This window comes from Gossypium hirsutum, chromosome D13, assembly GCF_007990345.1.
Source record: "Gossypium hirsutum isolate 1008001.06 chromosome D13, Gossypium_hirsutum_v2.1, whole genome shotgun sequence".
NCBI classification, from domain to species: domain Eukaryota; kingdom Viridiplantae; phylum Streptophyta; class Magnoliopsida; order Malvales; family Malvaceae; genus Gossypium; species Gossypium hirsutum.
In genome coordinates this window covers 60,912,017-60,932,019 of record NC_053449.1, presented here as the reverse complement: position 1 = coordinate 60,932,019, position 20,003 = coordinate 60,912,017, and the positions used below count along the sequence as shown (strand labels likewise).

Here is a 20,003-nt window from a genome sequence, read left to right as displayed (position 1 = left end):
CATTCCCTATTTTTTTTTCATCTCCCCTTAGAGTCAGAGATATTAAATGGTGAAGCTTTGATGAATAGTAATAAAAAAAGGACAAAATGTTTAAAGGTTTGATGTGTAGGGGTAGGGGGTTCTACTACAGATTTTAGCGCACTCTTTTGATTATCACAAATGTTTCTCTTTTTGTGTGTGTGTGGTTTTGGTAGGCAAATAGGCTTTCTATGTCCCCCAATATTATATTGGTAAAAACATTTCTCCACTCCCTCTCAATTTTGATATTGAGAAAATTAGTCCTTCTAAAAGATTTTGAGCAATTTAATCCCTATCAATTTTGAAAAGCAACAAATAAAAGCAATTAATCACAATAAATATTCTTTTGGCAATTATATATAATTTTGATTGATTAGTGTTGTTATATCCTCACTCAGCGCAACAAGTGGCACTACAAGAAGACACTCGAGGACTGTTCAAGTTCATTCTAAATGTGTTTTTTTATAAATTATTAATATTTTATTCTTATTTTTTTGAACCTTTTACATATTTGAATCTTTTTATAATATTTATACTTTTTTAATTTTTTTATAATTTTTCACTAATATAAAATGAATTTAAATAAATAATTATCTAAATTTAAATGAATCTGAACAATAATTTATCCACTATCAAAGTATCCTAACCATTGGACTATAAACGACTGTTGGCACAACCCACAGGTAAATTTAAATCTCAATATATCAAAAGGCTTCTTATGCATACTGGTAAAAGAATTTCTCCACTCTTTCTCAATAATTTTGAGTAATTTAATTTCTATCAGTTTAGAAAATCAGCAAATAAAAGTAATTAATTATAATAAATATTTTTTTGTCAATTATATAAAATTTTAATCAATTACTGTTGTTATACCCTCACCTGACATAACAAGTGGCATTACACGTGCCTCCTCTTTACGCTGTCTGTAGGGTTCTTTATCAGCTGTCAGTTACCGGACCACCACCTTGTGATTCAACAGCATCCAAGCAAACCGGTGACGCGAGTGATAACGATGAACATGATGCCAGGTAAACATTACTGACAGTATCATCGCATTCTTTGATGCTTCATGTACTAATCATTTATCAATCATTGACAATTGAGGAAAATGCATTTTCTTGGTTTCTATATTGGTATAGCTATTGATTATTCGATCTCGGATCAGTTTTAGAGTCTTATTCGGTTTAATGGCATTATCATTCTTCAAACCAACTAATGGAAAAAGGAGCAAAAGAAACTTTATATTTTTGAGACTTCAAATTTACTAATTTTAATATTCTCCCTTGAATGCTATTTATAACGATAAATTTTAAATTAAATTGATAATATAATTGTAACACTAATTAAATGATAATTGATTTAAAATAATATATTATTAATAATTAATATATTCAACTGTGTAACTCAAACAAATAAGAACTCTGTTATAAAAAAATTATTGATATTATTTTATCTAATATTTTTAACCATATAGTTCAAATGAAGAAAAATTCTATTATTTTTTTAAAAAAATAATTATTTATTTAATGCTTATTTAGTAATTAAATGAACATTAAAGGATATTATCATCGATTAAAAAAAATTAAAATTCTTACTTTTATATATATTATAGATTAAGACAAGCTTAAAAATAACGGCAATTTGTTCCAAATAAACGAACTAAATTGTGTTCAACCTTTACAAAATTGATAAAGTATGTAATTCTTAAAAAGTAAATATGTTATGATATTAAATTTATAACAACCGCATCATTTCTCCATCACAAAATAAACAATTAATAAAATTAAACTAAAAAATACAAACACAATTAGTTGATACTAAACCATAAAGAGAAAAGATAAATATGCATAAAGCTAAAAGTTGATACATATCACACTTATTAGAATTACAACTGAAATCCAAATGCAAATAAAGTAAAAGTCTTCCCTGCCCCGCCTCAACCTCAACCTCAACCTCTGCTTCATTCTTCCATCTCCATCTTCACATTTCATACATGCAAGATTAATAACACGATGAGTACTTACTAAACTTTAAACATACAAAATTTCTAACCAAAACCATGCTGGTAGAACGGACTATTCTGGACAAAAGCCACGTCTCTACTCCACTCTAAAGGGAAAGATAATATGGAATCGACTCTGATAGAGAAATTAAAATTTTACCACTTACCTCATTCTTCATCCGTAATAACAACCTTTGGGATGTGAGCAATTTTGTGCCAATCTGCACCCCCATTTTCTCTGTATCTTTTGTTCAACTCCGGACATCCGTGAATTCTCAATTCTCTAAGGTTGGTGAGGCGGTTTATTCCCTCTGGTAGACCTGACAATTTTGCGCAAGCCGCAATCTCAAGTTTATGAAGGGAAGTGAGATTCAGTAGCCATGCTGGTAGAACGGACAAATTTCGACACACCATAATTCGTAATTGCTTCAAAGTGGAAGAAGATCCTTGAAGAAGCAATCGTGGCAAATCTGCTAAGTCATCTAATCCCAAGAGTGAGAAAGTTTTAAGGCTCAACTGAAGGTCTTTGTCTTCCTCTTCTAGTTCCATTTTCAAATTCATACTACTGCAAAATCTTATATAAAGGTGTTCTAACTTGGTTAGGAATTTCAGGCTCCGTGGCAATGAGAGAAGACTATCACAGTGCTTCAGGACAAGTGTTCGAAGTGACTTCAGATACTGCATTCCTTCAGGTAAACATTCTAATTCCATACAGCACCTCAATTCCAAGTATTGAAGAGAAGTCCAACATCCTGCTCGTATTTCTTTCAAATGCGTAGCTTTAATGGTTATTTCTAGATGTCTAAGCTCAATCAACCTTTGCACACTGTCAGGCAAATGCTTCAAACCAGTATCTCCCAAATTTAACGATTGCAAGCTGCGAAGCTTATCAAAAGACCTCGGGAGTTCACGTAGACTCCTACATCTGCCCAAGTCAAGGTGTCGTAAGCGCTTTAAGGTACCAATGGAATTTGGTAAAGCCGTCAATGGTGACTTCCTTAATTCTAATGCTCGTAGATACTTGAAATTGGAGAGACATAGATTTATAAGTGATTCATGAGTAGTCTTTGATTCCTTTGAAGCATCTTGGATGATTACTGTTCGAACATTTTTCATTTCCTCCAAAACACGTGGAATTCCAACCAACTTCTCATCACATAATAATAAATGTCGAACATTTTCATCAACCGTTTCTGTTTCGGAATTCACTGTTTTACATTCTTTTTGAGACGCATCTAATGCAAGATCATGTACCAGATCATGCATTCTGAAGGTAAAAATCAACCAAAAATCCTGCTCCATTTGGATGAGGCACCTTGACAGCAATTCATTCAAATATCGTTTGCCAACATCCTCCCACTCTTGATTTTGCTTTGGATGCTCAAGGAGTCCATTTGCCATCCAAAGACAGATAACTCTATCACTATAATAGATCTCATCCTTTTTGTACAAGGACAAAAAAGCAAGACATCGTTGCAAATGAGATGGCAAATGATTGTAACTCAACTTCAACACTGGTAAAATATCATTTTCATGTTGCTCAAGTCTCCATATTTCACTCTCTCGTATATAGATCCAATCAGATTCATCCGTTTTCTGAAACAGTAGGCTTCCCAATGTTCTTACTGCCAAAGGAACCCCTTTGCATTTTTTCACAATCTCCTCCCCGATTCTAATGAGATTTGGATAATGTCTCTCATCACCATCATCAAAAGCCCATTTTGTAAACAATGTCAAACAGTCTTCAAAAAAAAGACCTTTCAATTCATAAGGGCAAATTGAACTCATTATCGAGGCAACCTTCAAACTCCGAGTAGTCACGATAATTTTGCTTTGAGGCAAGCCATCTATTGATCTCAACAAATTTCTTAACTCAACCCATTTTGCTTGATTTTCATTCCACACGTCATCCAGGACGAGCAAGAACTTCTTATCATTCAAAAGGCTTCTCAAATGAGCTTGTAAGGCTTCAAGTGTTAAATCATCACATCTTTCTCCTTTATTTACAGACTGAATAATCAGCTTAAGCAATCTAGAAAGATCAAATTCCTCAGAAACACAGATCCATATCTTCAAAGGAAAAAGGCTAGTAACTCGATCATCATTGAATGCTAATTGAGCGAGCGTGGTTTTTCCTAAACCCCCAAGTCCAACAATGGGAATGACAGGGACATTTTGATCCTCACTTGGTTTCATCAACATACTAATTATGTTCTCTTTATCCTCATCTCTACCAATAACATCAGAAGAATGCACAAAAGAGATAGTCTCTCTGGTAAAAACATGTCGGTTGTCGCTATACTGTCTTAGATCAAAGCTTTTCCACTCAGTGGCAAGTTCGCCTAGTCTCCCATTGATGTCTTTGATTTTATGACTCATTTTTAAAGAGAATGAAAAAGACAAACAACAGGAACCTAAAACTCGCACCTTTAAGTTGTTGATATCGGGATGATTGATGGCGTCCTGTTTCCGGAGAGCTTCACACTTGAAATCGTCAAGAACGTCCTCAACATCGTAAAAGATGTCTCTGAGCTTCCCCATACAGAGGCGCAGCTTTTCATTTTGGTGCTGTTGCCGCTCGGCATCCAAGAGCACAGCTTTAATGCGGATCATGGTGTCCTCCAGCTTTTTCAGATCGGTTTTGACATTAAACGCCAAGCGAACTTCGTCTACAGTGAGAACGACAATTTTCTCGACAACCCTTTCTGCAATATTGAACAGAAACTTTTCCGCCATAATTGAATTTCTAGAGCAAAGCTTGAATGATTGAGGGGAAGGAAAGCAAAAGAATGATTGTGGCACTCAATAATGATTTTTTTTCCTGTTCATATCGAAGCAGCCATGCATCAAATTTTGTGGTTGTGGTTCAGCCAAATATATGCTTTTGATTGTTGACTAGGCTTTATAGTTGACTTGGGTGGAACTTAACTACGCTGTGTTGATAAATTAAAAAAAGAAGAAAGTAAACTATTAAAATAAACATTTTTATTTGATTTAGGTTACATTTTAATTATTTAAGTTTAAAATGTTATTTTTAGTTACTTTTGTTATCGTTTTATGAAGAAAATGGTCACTCTATTTTTGACATTCAAAACTCATTTTAACTGTCATATTAGACTATCGTTTGGGAAATAACGAGTATTAACAGTAGAGTGATGATTTCGTAAAAAAAAATATTAACCTAAGTGATTAAAATGTAACATTTCAAACAATAGTGACTAAAATGTAACTTGAAGTAAAAAAAGGTAACTATTTTGATAGTTTACCCATTAAAAGGTATATGGATTAAAAATATTATTTAAATGTAACAGCAGAGTGATGATTTCGTAAAAAAATATTAACATAAGTGATTAAAATGTAACATTTCAAACAATAGTGACTAAAATGTAACTTGAAGTAAAAAAAAAAAAGGTCACTATTTTGATAGTTTACCCATTAAAAGGTATATGGATTAAAAATATCATTTAAATGTAACGGCCGAGTGATGATTTCGTAAAAAAAATATTAACGTAAGTGACTAAAATGTAACTTGAAATAAAAAAAAGATAACTATTTTAATAGTTTACCGGTATGTGGATTAAAAATATTATTTAAATTAAATTCATAAATTATATATGGTAATATAATTTGAATATTTGCATAGTTAAGCGATGGAGAAGGATTTTTTTAGGTTAAATGGGGGAATGTTTGAAAAATAAAATTTAAGACTCTTTTTGAAACTTAAAAGATAAAGATGGGTTTGTTTTAAGTTTTAGGAATAAAGTAAATAAATATAAGTCTTCTTTTACCAAAATAAATATAAGTTGGATAAATAAATGGTTTGGCTTTAATATGTATAAGAAGTATTTTATTTAGGGTTTATATATGTCTAAATTTACGATAAGTATTTTAACAGCAAGTCTTCTCCTTTGATTGATAAGTCAATTATAACAATCGAGGATGCCTTGAACTATTAACCTTTCTATGTGTAAATTTATTGCAAGAACGTCCAACAACTAACCTTTATTGAATGAATAACTACGAAACACGAGTCCACGATTTAACTCCGATAACCTTGCGAACTAGAATGGCCCAACTTGAACCAATGGCCTCAACCGTTTCAAAATTGATTGCTATTTCCTCCTAACAGAATCTAACTGACTACTTAATTGGATATGTCAATGTGTTCTTCAGTAGATTGAATATGATAAACGATCAACTCAGTATTTCTAACTGTATGCCTATCAATACTGAATCAACAAACTCTTTTTAACTTGATGCCAATATAATTTTGTGAGACTATGAAGTCTATCTCCTAAACCGAAAAAACAATAAACACTGAAACGGAAGTTTTGAAATGCGGGTTCAGATCTCACCGCTATCTATAGAGTTATTAATTATGAGTTTAAAACAAAAAGGTAAATGGTGCAATAATACACAAGTAAAGAAAAGAGTTAAAACAGAATTGAGAACAGGGAAGGAAGTTCAATTCCCCATTCCATTCTCCCTCCTTGTACCTCGCCTAAAACCCTAATTCTACTTATACTCATCAATCTAATATTGAAGAGTTATTTAAAAATAAAGTAAAATTAAAAGTATTTATTTTACAAATAAATCCAAAAATAAAAGTTCTTAAAATAAATCATTATCCATTAACTCGTTCTTTGGCTCAAAACTTTTACAACAGATTGCATTTTTGACTCTTTTAACTTTTCGGGTTTGCTTTTGCACCTAATCAAAAATCAAATAATAGGTCCAAAATTAGTAGCATCTCATTCAAGAATTTATCAAAATTAAGCGTGATAAACATGTAAATTGGATGTATTATCACTTTTCATACCAAGTTTAATATTATTTATCTTTTATTATTTTTTAAACTTTTCAGAATATTATATTAAATTAAAATAAACAGTAAGTCAAGTAATTTATGTTGAATTAATGATGTACAAGTAATTTAAAAATATATGATTAATTGTAAAACCATTATTGAATCAATTAGATATATGAATGTATATGTCATGGTGTATAAGTAATTTTAGGAGTATTTATCAGTTGTATATTTCTCTATTGATGATTGTAATCTTGTAAATTCCTCTAATTATGAATTGAGTCAGATACTTGAATTGATTAAATTATAGAACTAATCAATTAATTATTGATTTAATTAAATTATTCTATGTAACCGTATGATTAAACTGTATAATTAATTGTGACCGTGTACAAATTATATAACCTAACCTACAATACCTACATAGGCATGCCGTTAGCCCGTGTGACAAGCGAAAACTGTGTGGTTCAAAAGAATCTTAATTTCTATAGCTCACACGATCATATCATCAATCCATGTGTAACGAACAGCTATGTGCTAAACTGTGTAGCTCAAAAATAAATCTTTTGATGCTTATTACAAAATCAAGATTTGGAAGTGAGCTAAGATACATTTTGATGATTATAAACCTGCTCAAAAACCTACCAATGCTATAGTTATAATTACCAAATCAAAATGTACCAATTTAGCACCTCATACATTTTGTAACTTTTTTTATAATTGGATAACCAATTTATCTATATACTAAATTATAAAGACAAACCAACCATGAGAATACATAAATATGCATAAAATTTTATACATTACAATCCATAGCATGAAGGCATTTGAAATATCCAAATAAAAAGCTCAGTAATTAGAATTACAACTCTCAACTGTGAAATCTGAATGCAAATAAAGTAAAAGCCTCACCCTTAGCTTCATTCATCCATCTCCATCTTCACATTTCACACATGCAATGTTTCCAAACACAATGAGTACTTAACGAACATTAAACATATAAAAGGGAGAGATAATATGAAATCAAATCTGATAGAGAAATTAAAATTTTACCACATACCTTATTCTTCAATAGTAAATATCAACCTTTTGGATGTGAGCAATTTTGTGCCAATCTTTACCCCCATTTTCTCTGTATCTTTTGCTCAACTCCGGACATCCGTAAATTCTCAATTCCTTAAGGTTGGTGAGGCGGTCTATTCCCTCCGGTAGAGCTGACAAATTTATGCAATTAGCAATCTCAAGTTTTTGAAGAGAAGTGAGATTCGGTAGCCATGCTGGTAGAAAGGACAAGTTTGGACACCCCCTAATTCGTAATTGCTGCAAAGTGGAAGAAGATCCTTGAAGAAGCAATCGTGGCAAATCTCTTAATTCATGTAATCCGAAGAGTGAGAAAGTTTTAAGGCTCAACTGAAGGTCTTTGTCTTCTTCCTCTTCTAGTTCCATTTTCATATTGATTCGAAGGCACCTCACTATTTCAAGGTGTTCTAACTTGGTTAGGAATTTCAGGCTCCGGGGCAATGAGACAAGACTATGACAGTAACTCACGAGAAGTGTTCGAAGTGACTTCAGATACTGCATTCCTTCAGGTAAACATTCTAATTCGAAACAGTTATACATTCCAAGTATTGAAGAGAAGTCCAACATCCTGCTCGTATTTCTTTCAAATGCTTAGCTTCAATGGTTATTACAAGATGTCTAAGCTCAATCAACCTTTGCACGCTGTCGGGCAACTGCTTCAAACTAGTAGCTCCCAAATTTAACGATTGCAAGCAGTAAAGCTTATAAAAAGACCTTGGAAGTTCACGTATATCCTCAGATCGGGCCAAGTCAAGCTCTCGTAAGTGCTTCAAGTTACCAATGGAATTCGGTAAAGCTGTCAGTAGTGAATCTCTTAATTCTAATGCTCGTAGATACTTGAAATTGGAGACACAAAGATTTATAAGAGATTTATCAAAAATCTTTGATCTTAGTGAACTATCTTGGACGATTACTGTTTGAACTTTTTCCAATTTCTCCAAAACACGCGGAACTTCAACCAACTTCTCATCACATAAAAACAGATGTCGAACATTTTCATCAACCGTTTTTGTTTTGGAATTCATTATTTTACACTCTCTTCGAGACACAGCTAATGCAAGATCATGTACCAGATCATGCATTTTGAAGGTAAACTTCAAGTGAAAATCCTCCTCCTTTTGGATGAGGCACCTTGATAGTAATTTATTCAAATATCGTTTGCCAACATCCTCCCACTCTTGATTTTGCTTTGGATGCTCAAGGAGTCCATTTGCCATCCAAAGACAGATAACTCTATCACTATAATAGATCTCATCCTTTTTGTACAAGGACAAAAAAACAAGACATCGTTGCAAATGAGATGGCAAATGATTGTAACTCAACTTCAACACTGGTAAAATATCGTTTTCATGTTGCTCAAGTCTCCATATTTCATTCTCTCGTATATAGATCCAATCAGATTCATCCGTTTTCTGAAATAGTAGGCTTCCCAATGTTCTTACTGCCAAAGGAACCCCTTTGCATTTTTTCACAATCTCCTCCCCAATTCTAATGAGATTTGGATAATGTCTCTCATCACCATCATTAAAAGCCCATTTTGTAAATAAGGTCAAACAGTCTTCAAGGGGGAGACCTTTCAATATATAAGGGGGAATTGAACTCATTATCGAGGCCACGTTCAAACTCCGAGTGGTGACAATAATTTTGTTTGGAGAAAATCCATCCGTCGATCTCAACAAATTTCTTAACTCAACCCATTTTGCTTTATTTTCATTCCACACATCATCCAGGACGAGCAAGAACTTCTTATCATTCAAAAGGTTCTCAAACGAGCTTGCAAGGCGTCAAGTGTTGAATCATCACATCTTTCTCCTTTATTTACAGACTGAATAATCAGCTTGAGCAATCTAGAAAGATCAAATTCCTCAGAAACACAGATCCATATCTTCAAAGGAAAAAGGCTAGTAACTCGATCATCATTGAATGCTAATTGAGCGAGCGTGGTTTTTCCTAAACCCCCAAGTCCAACAATGGGAATGACAGGGACATTTTGATCCTCACTTTGTTTCATCAACATACTAATTATGTTCTCTTTATCCTCATCTCTACCAATAACATCAGAAGAATGCACAAAAGAGATAGTCTCTCTGCGAAAAACATGTCGGTTGTCGCTATACTGTCTTAGATCAAAGCTTTTCCACTCAGTGGCAAGTTCGCCTAGCCTCCCGTTGATGTATTTGATTTTAGGACTCATTTTTAAAGAGAATGAAAGAGGCAAACAAAAGGACCTAAAAGTCTAGTGTAACCGGTACCCGGTGAATTTAATTTTATTTATTTTCTTTGCTTTTCTCTCTTTTTTTCTTTCATAACCTTACCTATTACTCAAGTTTAGTGTTTTGAAAGCTGTACCAATCAGATACATCGAGAATCCATCGATATATAATAAATCTAATCATCGATTCGATTTCAATAAGTTGTTTTCATAAAAAAAATGCATAAAAAATTTTAGCCAACTTTAATATTCTAATTTGAGGATATAAATTGAGGGGTGAGCTACCGGTTTACATCTCAACAGCTACTATTGATTGGTGAAGTGCTTGATTTTTATGTTCTTGAACGTGAACCGTACGATGAAGGCGACAAAGTTGTGATTAAAGATGCTATAATCTAGGTGGTTACCGAGATTGACATTGCAATGGCAAGAAACTTTAATAAGATAAACGATATGATTATTCTATTGATTACATTAATTAATATAATAAAAAACCTTATCTTATTCAATATCAAACTTACTTCAAGGATTTATCTAATATTAATGTAAAAGGGAGAGAAAAAATATTATAAAAAAACCTTATGTTATAACTTGATTGGTAGTGACACGGTAAAGACGTTAATTCATGTTCTAATTAGTTACATTATTCAAGATTTGGATGTAAGTGTCGAATACTAATCCTTTCAAGTTTTCTCATGTATTTAGTAGGGTCTCTAGAGGATCATATTTCATCCTTCTTTTACAAGAACAAAATGGTAAGACATCGTAACAAATGAGATGAGAAATGATTGTAATTCAACTTCAATATTGCTATTAGTCTTGTACTATGTATAAGTTATAGATTTAGTTTCTTTTCTCCAATTTGATCATATTTAGTTTCTATACTTTTCGAATTTTGAAATTTTAATCATAGCTCAAACGATAGTTGTTAAATCCATAAAATTAAAATAATGACGTCTTTTGTGAGTATTATGTGAAAATAAGAAATTGGCATGATATTATACATCTTATAATATATTTGTCACATAAAATTTTAGAAATAATAAAATTTAATTTAATAAATTTAATGATTTCAATCAAAACTGAAATTTCAAAAAAGAAGAAGAAGAAGAAGAAGAAAGATTAGCTAATGGATGGTACAGACAGGGGCGAAGCTAGAACAACTTTTTGGGGGCTGAATGAAATTTTAATTTTTTATAGTCTATATCTTTACAATTTTTAAGAGATTAAATTGAATTTTTATAATTTTAGAGGGGTAAAGTGTAATTTTATCTTTACTAATTTAAAATTTTTAAAAATTAAGAGCCTAAATAAAAATTTTACATTTTAGGGGGCAAGTGCCTTGCCAACCTCCCTAGATTTGCCACTGGGTACACAGAGATTAGTAGTTACTTAAAAGAGCATAGTTGTATAGTTATATAAAGGATAGACGTACTCGAAGAAAAATGAAAACTTCTGCTTTTGCTTTGGCTGCATATTCATGGGCATTTGCATATTTGGCAAGAATCACTATCGAAACGATTTATTTGCCTTCTTTTCACGCTATCACAAGGGAGTTTTTATTTTTATCAATCATCAGTCATCGAACCGTCATCTTGCAATTCAACAATATTAGACAAATCGAATGGTAACAATGATTATGAAGGCAATTAAGATAGAGAAAATACCTTAGAAGCATATTTTTGTTTGAGCCACACTAGAGAAGAGTGCCAGGGTTTATGAAATCTCTACTATCCCTTAAACTTTGAAAGTATCTTAATCTAAAAACATAGGTAGCCCTTTTCACTATTAAACACAATTTGTGATATTCTTTATTGCTTCATTTCATATATGGTATTTGTCTGATTTAATGTCATTTTCATTCTTAATACCAACTTACCACCAAAGTATTGAAAATAGAGAAAAAATTTATACTAAAGATAACTTTATTCTACAATGTTATGATGGAAGATATATTTTTAACTTTAAACTTTTTACTTTATAATTTTATCCGCAAAAAGCAACTTATAAGTTGAAAGTGGTTTAAACACTTATATCTCAAAATCAACTCCATTCATGGCTCTTCTCTAAAACCATAACACATAACTTATTAAAGACTTATTACATATTTGAATATTTATTAAGATACTAAAGAAATATAAAGAGTAGGAGCAACTATTATTTTATTCATATGATGTTTACATTTAAAAATTATGACGTAAATCATTCAACCTTTTTCACACTCCCTACTTTTTTTTCATCTCTCTCCTTAGAGAAATTAAATGGTGAAGCTTTGATGAATAAAAAAAAGGAGAAATTGTTAAAAGGTTAGGTGTGTAGAGGTGGGGGGTCATACTACAGAATTTAGCAAACTCTGTTGAATATCACAAATGTCTCTTTTAGCAAACTCATCAGTTACCACCTTCATTCCATCGGAGGAAACGGAAAGAAGGTAAAAATTCAAATGCGTTTGCCGGGAGTCGAACCCGGGTCTATTGCTTGGAAGGCAATTATCCTAACCGTTGGACTACAAACGCCTGATGACCAAACTCACAAGTGAACATAAATTTCACTATACTGAAAGGCTTTATGTAGATTGGTAAAAACATCTCTCCACTCCCTCTCAATTTTGATATTAAGAAAATTGGTCCTTCTCAATAATTTTGAGCAATTTAGTCCCTATCAATTTTAAAAATCAGAAAATAAAAGAAATTAATCACAATAAAAATTTTTTGTCGATTATACATAATTTTAATTGATTAGTGTTGTTATACCCTCACCCGGCGCAACATGTAACACTACAAGAAGACACTCGAGGACGGCTCTGGTTCATTCTAAATGTGCGCTTTTATTAATTTTTTATAATTTTACATATTTGAACCTCTTTATAATTTTTAATTTTTTTATGGTTTTAACTTTTACGCTCATATCGAATGAATCTGGACAATGAGTTATCTAGATTTATATAAATGCAACTGCCACAAAACAGCTTTAACTAATTTCAGCATTATTTATTGAAAAAAATTTAGATTATAAAAGAACTTGAACTCATGCAGCCTTTCCCCAACTCTTAAACAAGGAGATAATATGCTTTAACGCACATTCTCTTATACTGACAACAATACCGATATCAATCGAATTAAGACTCAATCGACACATATTTATAAATTTTAAATATATTAATAATTCATATTAAACCGCTCTTCATTATTATTTTTTATATTTATGTCATATATTATATTAAGAAATGTAGTTAGCATCCAAATTCAAACAACTGAATAAAATAAAATCCAAATCCAATGAAAAGACAAATTGAGATTAATGGTTTAGGCTGTAATTTTGTGCTTTTTCTGTATATTAATTCATTCACATTTATATTTTATTAATTTGTTCTTAGGAATTAGATGATGTTCAACCACCTCCCCTTTTTCAGTGTTTCACCTTATTATTGTTTCAATCAATCCCTCCACTCATTTTATTTGATTTAAATGAATTATCATAAATTACATCAAATATGAGATTGGTGAGATTTTCAATGACTCATATGGTCACATTCAATGTGTATTTATGGTAACATAATTATTCTAATATATTTTAAATATATGATTTTTGTAATGTTTATTCGGGTTACTATTGATATTGTAACAATTTGAAGGACGAGGGTTCAGATAGGGACGAAATCAGTAACTCATTATCGATAAGGGATTGAAACTGATCTACTTGCTCCCTCTAGTCACGTTCTGCAGCTCAAATGTGTTTAAACACGTGATAAGTATTTTAAACATTGTACTAACAAAATTAACACAATAACCAACAACATGGAAAATTATTATTGAGTGTATACATGGCTGCAATTACATTAATATAAAATTAACATGGTTACACCCTTAAATAACTTTTTTTTATGATTGATCATTTAAGAATCTAATTGTTGAATTTCATGTTATAATTATACTCGTCATACATATAAAATATTGAATTAATCCGATGTCTCTATCATAATAATCTAAAATAATGTTTATATTAATATATATTTAACGGATGAATTTTTTTACATAAAACAAATAATTATTTACTTCAACCTTAAAATATTTATAAAATAGTGTATATATATATATATGCCAAAGCCTAAGTTATATGGCACCTTAAAAGAGTTTAGGTGAAGTGTGTTTGTGGGGTGAAAAACACAAAGATTAGGTGAGTTGTAATGGGAATAAATTACCCAGTTGTATATGCAGAATACAATGCCCAATATGCCTATTTGGCTATTTTAGACAACTATTTATTTAAAAAAATTTTAAACAAGTTTTAATTTGGATAAAAATATTGTAAAAATAATATTAGAATTCGAAATGAAATTAAAATATATTCATTATAGATAAATGCATAAATATATTCATTATATATTTTGCTTGAAGACAAAATTTTGTTAACGATGAACCCTGTGTGATGGTCTAATAGTTAAAGGTGTTCACTACTTCAGGTTAGTGAGGAGGTCTAGTCCCTCCTGTAGAGCCCACAAATTAAAGCAACCCTTAATCTCAAGTTAATGAAGAGAAGTGAGATTCGGTTGCCATGCTGGTAGAACGGACAAGTCTGGACACCCAGTAATTCGTAATTGCTGCAAAGTGGAAGAAGATCCTTGAAGAAGCAATCGTGGCAAATCTCTTAAGGCAAGTAATCCGACGAGTGAGAGAGTTTTAAGGCTCAACTGAAGGTCTTTGTCTTCTTCCTCTTCTGGTTCCATTTTCAAATTCATGCTCGAGCAAATATTTATATAAAGGTGTTCTAACTTGGTTAGGAATTTCAGGCTCCGTGACAATGAGACAAGTTTAACACAACCACCCAGGACAAGTGTCCGAAGTGACTTCAGATACTGCATTCCTTCAGGTAAACATTCTAATTCGGAACACTCATACAATACCAAGTATTGAAGAGAAATTTCTTTCAAATGCGTAGCTTTAATGGTTATTACTAGATGTCTAAGCTCAATCAACCTTTGCACGCTGTCAGGCAACTGCTACAAACCAGTATATCCCAAATATAACGATTGCAAGCTGCGAAGCTTATCGAAAGACCTCGGGAGTTCACGTAGACTCCTACATCCGCCCAAGTCAAGGTCTCGTAAGTGCTTTAAGGTACCAATGGAATTCGGTAAAGCCGTCAAGGGTGACTTCCTTAATTCTAATGCTCGTAGATACTTGAAATTGGAGAGACACAGATTTATAAGTGATTCATGAGTAGTCTTTGATTCCTTTGAAGCATCTTGGATGATTACTGTTCGAACATTTTTCATTTCCTCCAAAACACGTGGAACTCCAACCAACTTCTCATCACATAATAATAAATGTCGAACATTTTCATCAATCGTTTCTGTTTCGGAATTCACTGTTTTACATTCTTTTTGAGACACATCTAATGCAAGATCATGTACCAGATCATGCATTTTGAATGTAAAATACAACCAAAAATCCTGCTCCATTTGGATGAGGCACCTTGACAGTAATTCATTCAAATATCGTTTGCCAACATCCTCCCACTCTTGATTTTGCTTTGGATGCTCAAGGAGTCCATTTGCCATCCAAAGATAGATAACTCTATCACTATAATAGAACTCTTCCTTTTTGTACAAGGACAAAAAAGCAAGACATCGTTGCAAATGAGATGGCAAATGATTGTAACTCAACTTCAACACTGGTAAAATATCGTTTTCATGTTGCTCAAGTCTTCATATTTCGCTCTCTCTTATATAGATCCAATCAGATTCATCCGTATTCTGAAATAGTAGGCTTCCCAATGTTCTTACTGGCAACAGCAGGAACCTAAAACTTGCACCTTTAAGTTGTTGATGTTGGGATGATTGATGGTCGTGGCGAATCTGGGGGCTGGCAGGGGCTCGGCCCTAAAATGTAAAATTGTCATTTAAGCTCTTGAGATTTTAAAAAAATAAAATAAAATTAGTAAAAATAAAATTACACTTTGGCCTCCCTAAAATTACAAAAATTCGATTTAATCCTTTAAAAATTATAAAAATATATATTATAAAAAATTAAAATTTCATCCTGCCGCTAAAAAATTGTTCTGGTTTGGCCCCTGATTGATGGCGTCCTGTTTGCGAAGAGCTTCACACTTGAAATCGTCAATAACGTCCTCAGCAACGTAAAAGATGTCTCTGAGTTTCCACATACAGAGGCGCAACTTCTCGTTGTGGTGCTATTGCCGCTCAGCATCCAAGAGCGCAGCTTTAATGCTGCTCATGGTGTCCTCCGACTTTTCAGTTCGGTTTTGACAATCAACGCCAAGCGAATTTCTTGTACAGAGAGATGGACTAGTTTTTCCAGAACCCTTTCTGCAATATTGAACAGAAAAGTTTCCGCCATAATTGAATTTCTAGAGCAAAGAACGAAGAAAGGTCGTACAGAGAGATTGACTAGTTTTTCTTCTTCTTTTTTTGTAGTAGGAAATCAAACAAAGAATTTCTTGTTGTAGCCCAAAATCTGAAAAAAATAAAACAAACCTTCTCGTTCTCGGGAAAATAATTTTTTGAACAAAATCGAAGTTTCAGCCAAATATCTGTCATTTTGATTGGCTTTACTTGACTGAGCTGGGGGTATATAATTCGGAAAAAGGAAAAATCCTTATTATATGAAAGAAATAAATAGGGTAAATTACACCAACCATTACTCAATTTTGGAGTAATTGGCAAAACAATCATTCAAGTTTCAATTTAGTCACTCAACTTTCAAAAAATAACAAAACAGTCACCACTAATCATTTTCTGTTACAGACCAATATATGAGCTAGGTCTTGTCTTCTCCAAAATTTAGGCTCATTTACTAGGTCCAAGCTCAATTCGATCCGAAAAATGGGCTTAAATTTTTGCCTAAGTTCGAATCGGATAAAAGTACTAAAACCCATGCTCGGTTCAGCTGAATTAATTTTTATATTATTTTGTATATAAAAATTAAAAATATAATACATCAAAAATACTAAAAACATTAAAATAAATATTTCTTAACAAATTAAAAAATTTATACTTAAATAACACTAAGATGGGTGTAACTTATCAAGCAAATGCCTCAAAAGTAGTAACATAATTAACAATAAATAAGAGTTATACAATATATCCAAACAATAACAAACAAATAGTAACATAATAGTGAAATGGTAGCAAAATAATGGGAAAACAATAGGAAAACAATAAGAAAATAGTAGATTTTTTTGTCTTTTTGCCAATCCGGGCCTGGCCGAGCTAAAAAAGTCTTACCTAAGGCACAATCCATTTTTTAAAAAAGAAGCACAAACAAATCAAATTAGTGCACAAAATGAAATTTTCATTTAACTTTCAATTGGAAAGTTAATTCTTTCTATAAATTAAAAACTAAGAGTACTCTTATTAAAAATAGAATTTATTCTTAAAAATTATCACTATTTTTAGATAGAATATCGATACTCAAAAGTGTATGCAAAGTATGTTCATAGGTTTACTCGTAGTTCTTATTTATAGAAAAATGATACAAGAGTTTTGTTTGAACAATGTCTAATTCAATAATAATATTTTTGTAACACCCCTTACCCGAGACCGTCTCCGGAATCGAGTACGAGATGTCATCCAATTTAACTTACCGATTCGGAGCATAAAAATTTGCTTTTAAAATTAAATTCACTGTTCATAACAACACTGTCCACCTGCGCAACTGTCACTAATTTAATTATAACTTGAGTTACGAAACTCAAAATTTAAATCCGTAAATTTTCCGTGAAACTAGATTCATATTCCTACTTACCATAAAAGTTTCAGAATTTTTGACTTAGCACATTAGTACAGTTTATTCATTAAAGTATCCCCTGTTTCACAGCTCGACAGATCTGACCTCTTGGTGCTAAAAATCAAATATCTAATTGTACAGAATTCATATAAGGTTAACATTAATTTATTTTGAAAATAGACTCACTAAGGAATCTAAACATATAAATTATGACCTATAATTATTTCTGTACAATTTATAATGATTTTCTAAAGTTAGAACAGGGGACTTCAAAAACCATTCTGACCCTGTCTCACTAAAATTTAAATATCTCAAAATATAAAATTCCTTTGCCTACACCGTTTCTTTCATGTAAAATAGACTTGATAAGCTTTAATTCTATATATCATTCACCCTCTAATTCCATTTCTACTATTTATGGTGATTTTTTCACATTCACGTCACTGCTGCTGTCAAAGAAACTGCTTCTTTGAATTAGTTACCATTTAAACATACATAACTCCAAAACATATTCTTTAATAACTACTTCAATAGCTAACATTAGCCATATCATTTGGACATGCTCAAAATGATTAAGACTCTATACATGCCATAGTTTAAACATTTTGAAAAGCACATAATACCGAGATGGTTATGATAGTGTGATACGAGCTCCGACGGTCCACTATTCGATCAAGTTCAAATCACTATAAAACAAAGGAAAGAAAGATATGTGTAAGCTATAAATAGCTTAGTAAGTTACATGTAAACAATAATTACTCAATTAATAATTAACACTTTTAACATATAACTAATCAAAATATTTCTTAGCAATTTCAATCACTTACACATACACAATCTTACCAATTCACTTGCATATACATTTTCACACTTAACATTTCATATTCACTTTAATTCATTATTAATCCCGTTGAACACTTGAAATATACACGGATACATAGAGATTTAGCACATAAGTGCCACACTGATATGTAGCCGAAGCTACCACTGATATGTAGCCGAAGCTACCACTGGATGTAGCCAAAGCTACCACTGAAATGTAGCCGAAGCTACCACTGATCAATAACACTGGAAATGTCCGCGGGTCTGCTCACACAAGCTGTCAGGTGTCTGCAACACATGCTAGATCACCCAGCACCCGGGACTCACTGTAACACTGTAACACTGGTCTCTAGTGACATGTCACTTGTATCCAATTCTATTCCTAAGTTCAACCGGGAATTTACACTTAACACTTTATTTTCAACACTTTATCACTTGAATAATTCATGAACAACTTTCCTTCCACATTCAATATTAATTCACATATCAAATATAATTCACAATTTATACAAATATAACTATTATTTACATATAACTTACCTCGGATGCAAAACGACTATTTTTGTAATTTAGTCGATAACTTTCTCTTTTCCCCGATCACTTGCACTATTTCTTCTTTCTTGATCTATATTAACACAATTTAATACATTTTATCAATATTCCATTCAAATACAATTCATACACAACATTTTGACACATTTACATTTTTCCCCATAACTTTTCAAAAATTCCACTTTTGTCCCTAAGCTCGTAAAAATAAAATTCTCTAAATTCTTAAATTTCAAACTTCACTAAATCATATTTCATGCTCATAACGGGCCTCAATTTCACAAAATCACAACTTTATGCACACTTTACCATCTTTCACAATTTAGCCCTTTTTCAACATTTTTCATTGAAATTCATCTAGTAAAACTTGTAATTAACACTTCAAACATTCATTATTTAACATCACTAATCAATTTACAATTATATCATGAATGGGTCAATTTTTAAACTTTAATTTCATTTAAATTAAATGGTAGAAACATGAAATTCAAGCTTCAATAAGCATAAAAATACGAAAATAATTAAAAACGGGGCAAGAAATCACTTACAATTGAGCTTAGGAAAATCAAAACCCCTAACTATGGTAACCTGAAACTTTCGGCAGCAAGCTTCTGATTTTTTTGAAGAAGATGGACACTTATTTTCTCTTTATTTTGTCTTTTACCCAATTTGGACAAAAATGCCCTTGACCCATTACTTAGATATTTTTCTAGAAATACCCTTTTGTGTCCATAACACTAATTTATGGTCTAATTGCCACATAAA

At 31.8% G+C, this 20,003-nt stretch overlaps 3 protein-coding genes and 1 non-coding gene across 4 annotated transcripts; all 4 read right to left on the bottom strand.

The window, feature by feature from the left end:
* Window positions 1-1,781: 1,781 nt before the first annotated feature.
* LOC107905569 (putative disease resistance protein RGA3) lies at window positions 1,782-4,865 on the bottom strand. The gene is made up of 2 exons (XM_016832249.2): window positions 2,188-4,865; window positions 1,782-1,996 (listed from the first exon to the last, which is right to left on the bottom strand). Exon 1 carries the CDS (start codon window positions 4,754-4,756, stop codon window positions 2,189-2,191), a length of 2,568 nt encoding a protein of 855 aa, XP_016687738.2. The 5' UTR covers window positions 4,757-4,865; the 3' UTR covers window positions 1,782-1,996; window position 2,188.
* A 3,560-nt stretch (window positions 4,866-8,425) lies between these two features.
* LOC107932029 (putative disease resistance protein RGA1) lies at window positions 8,426-9,511 on the bottom strand. The gene has a single exon (XM_016863971.2). It carries the CDS (start codon window positions 9,509-9,511, stop codon window positions 8,426-8,428), a length of 1,086 nt encoding a protein of 361 aa, XP_016719460.2.
* Window positions 9,512-12,563: 3,052 nt separating this feature from the next.
* Window positions 12,564-12,635, bottom strand: TRNAG-UCC (transfer RNA glycine (anticodon UCC)). The gene has a single exon. It is a non-coding gene; the product is annotated as a tRNA-Gly (tRNA).
* Window positions 12,636-14,616: 1,981 nt separating this feature from the next.
* On the bottom strand, window positions 14,617-15,969 carry LOC107932037 (putative disease resistance protein RGA1). Its single transcript, XM_016863980.2, has one exon. It carries the CDS (start codon window positions 15,677-15,679, stop codon window positions 15,119-15,121), a length of 561 nt encoding a protein of 186 aa, XP_016719469.2. The 5' UTR covers window positions 15,680-15,969; the 3' UTR covers window positions 14,617-15,118.
* Window positions 15,970-20,003: the final 4,034 nt, after the last annotated feature.

Coding starts and splice junctions, on each gene's coding strand:
- LOC107905569 (XM_016832249.2), bottom strand. CDS start 4,756: ATGGCGGAAAAGTTTCTGTTCAATATTGCAGAAAGGGTTGTCGAGAAA.
- LOC107932037 (XM_016863980.2), bottom strand. CDS start 15,679: ATGGCAAATGGACTCCTTGAGCATCCAAAGCAAAATCAAGAGTGGGAG.
- LOC107932029 (XM_016863971.2), bottom strand. CDS start 9,511: ATGAGTTCAATTCCCCCTTATATATTGAAAGGTCTCCCCCTTGAAGAC.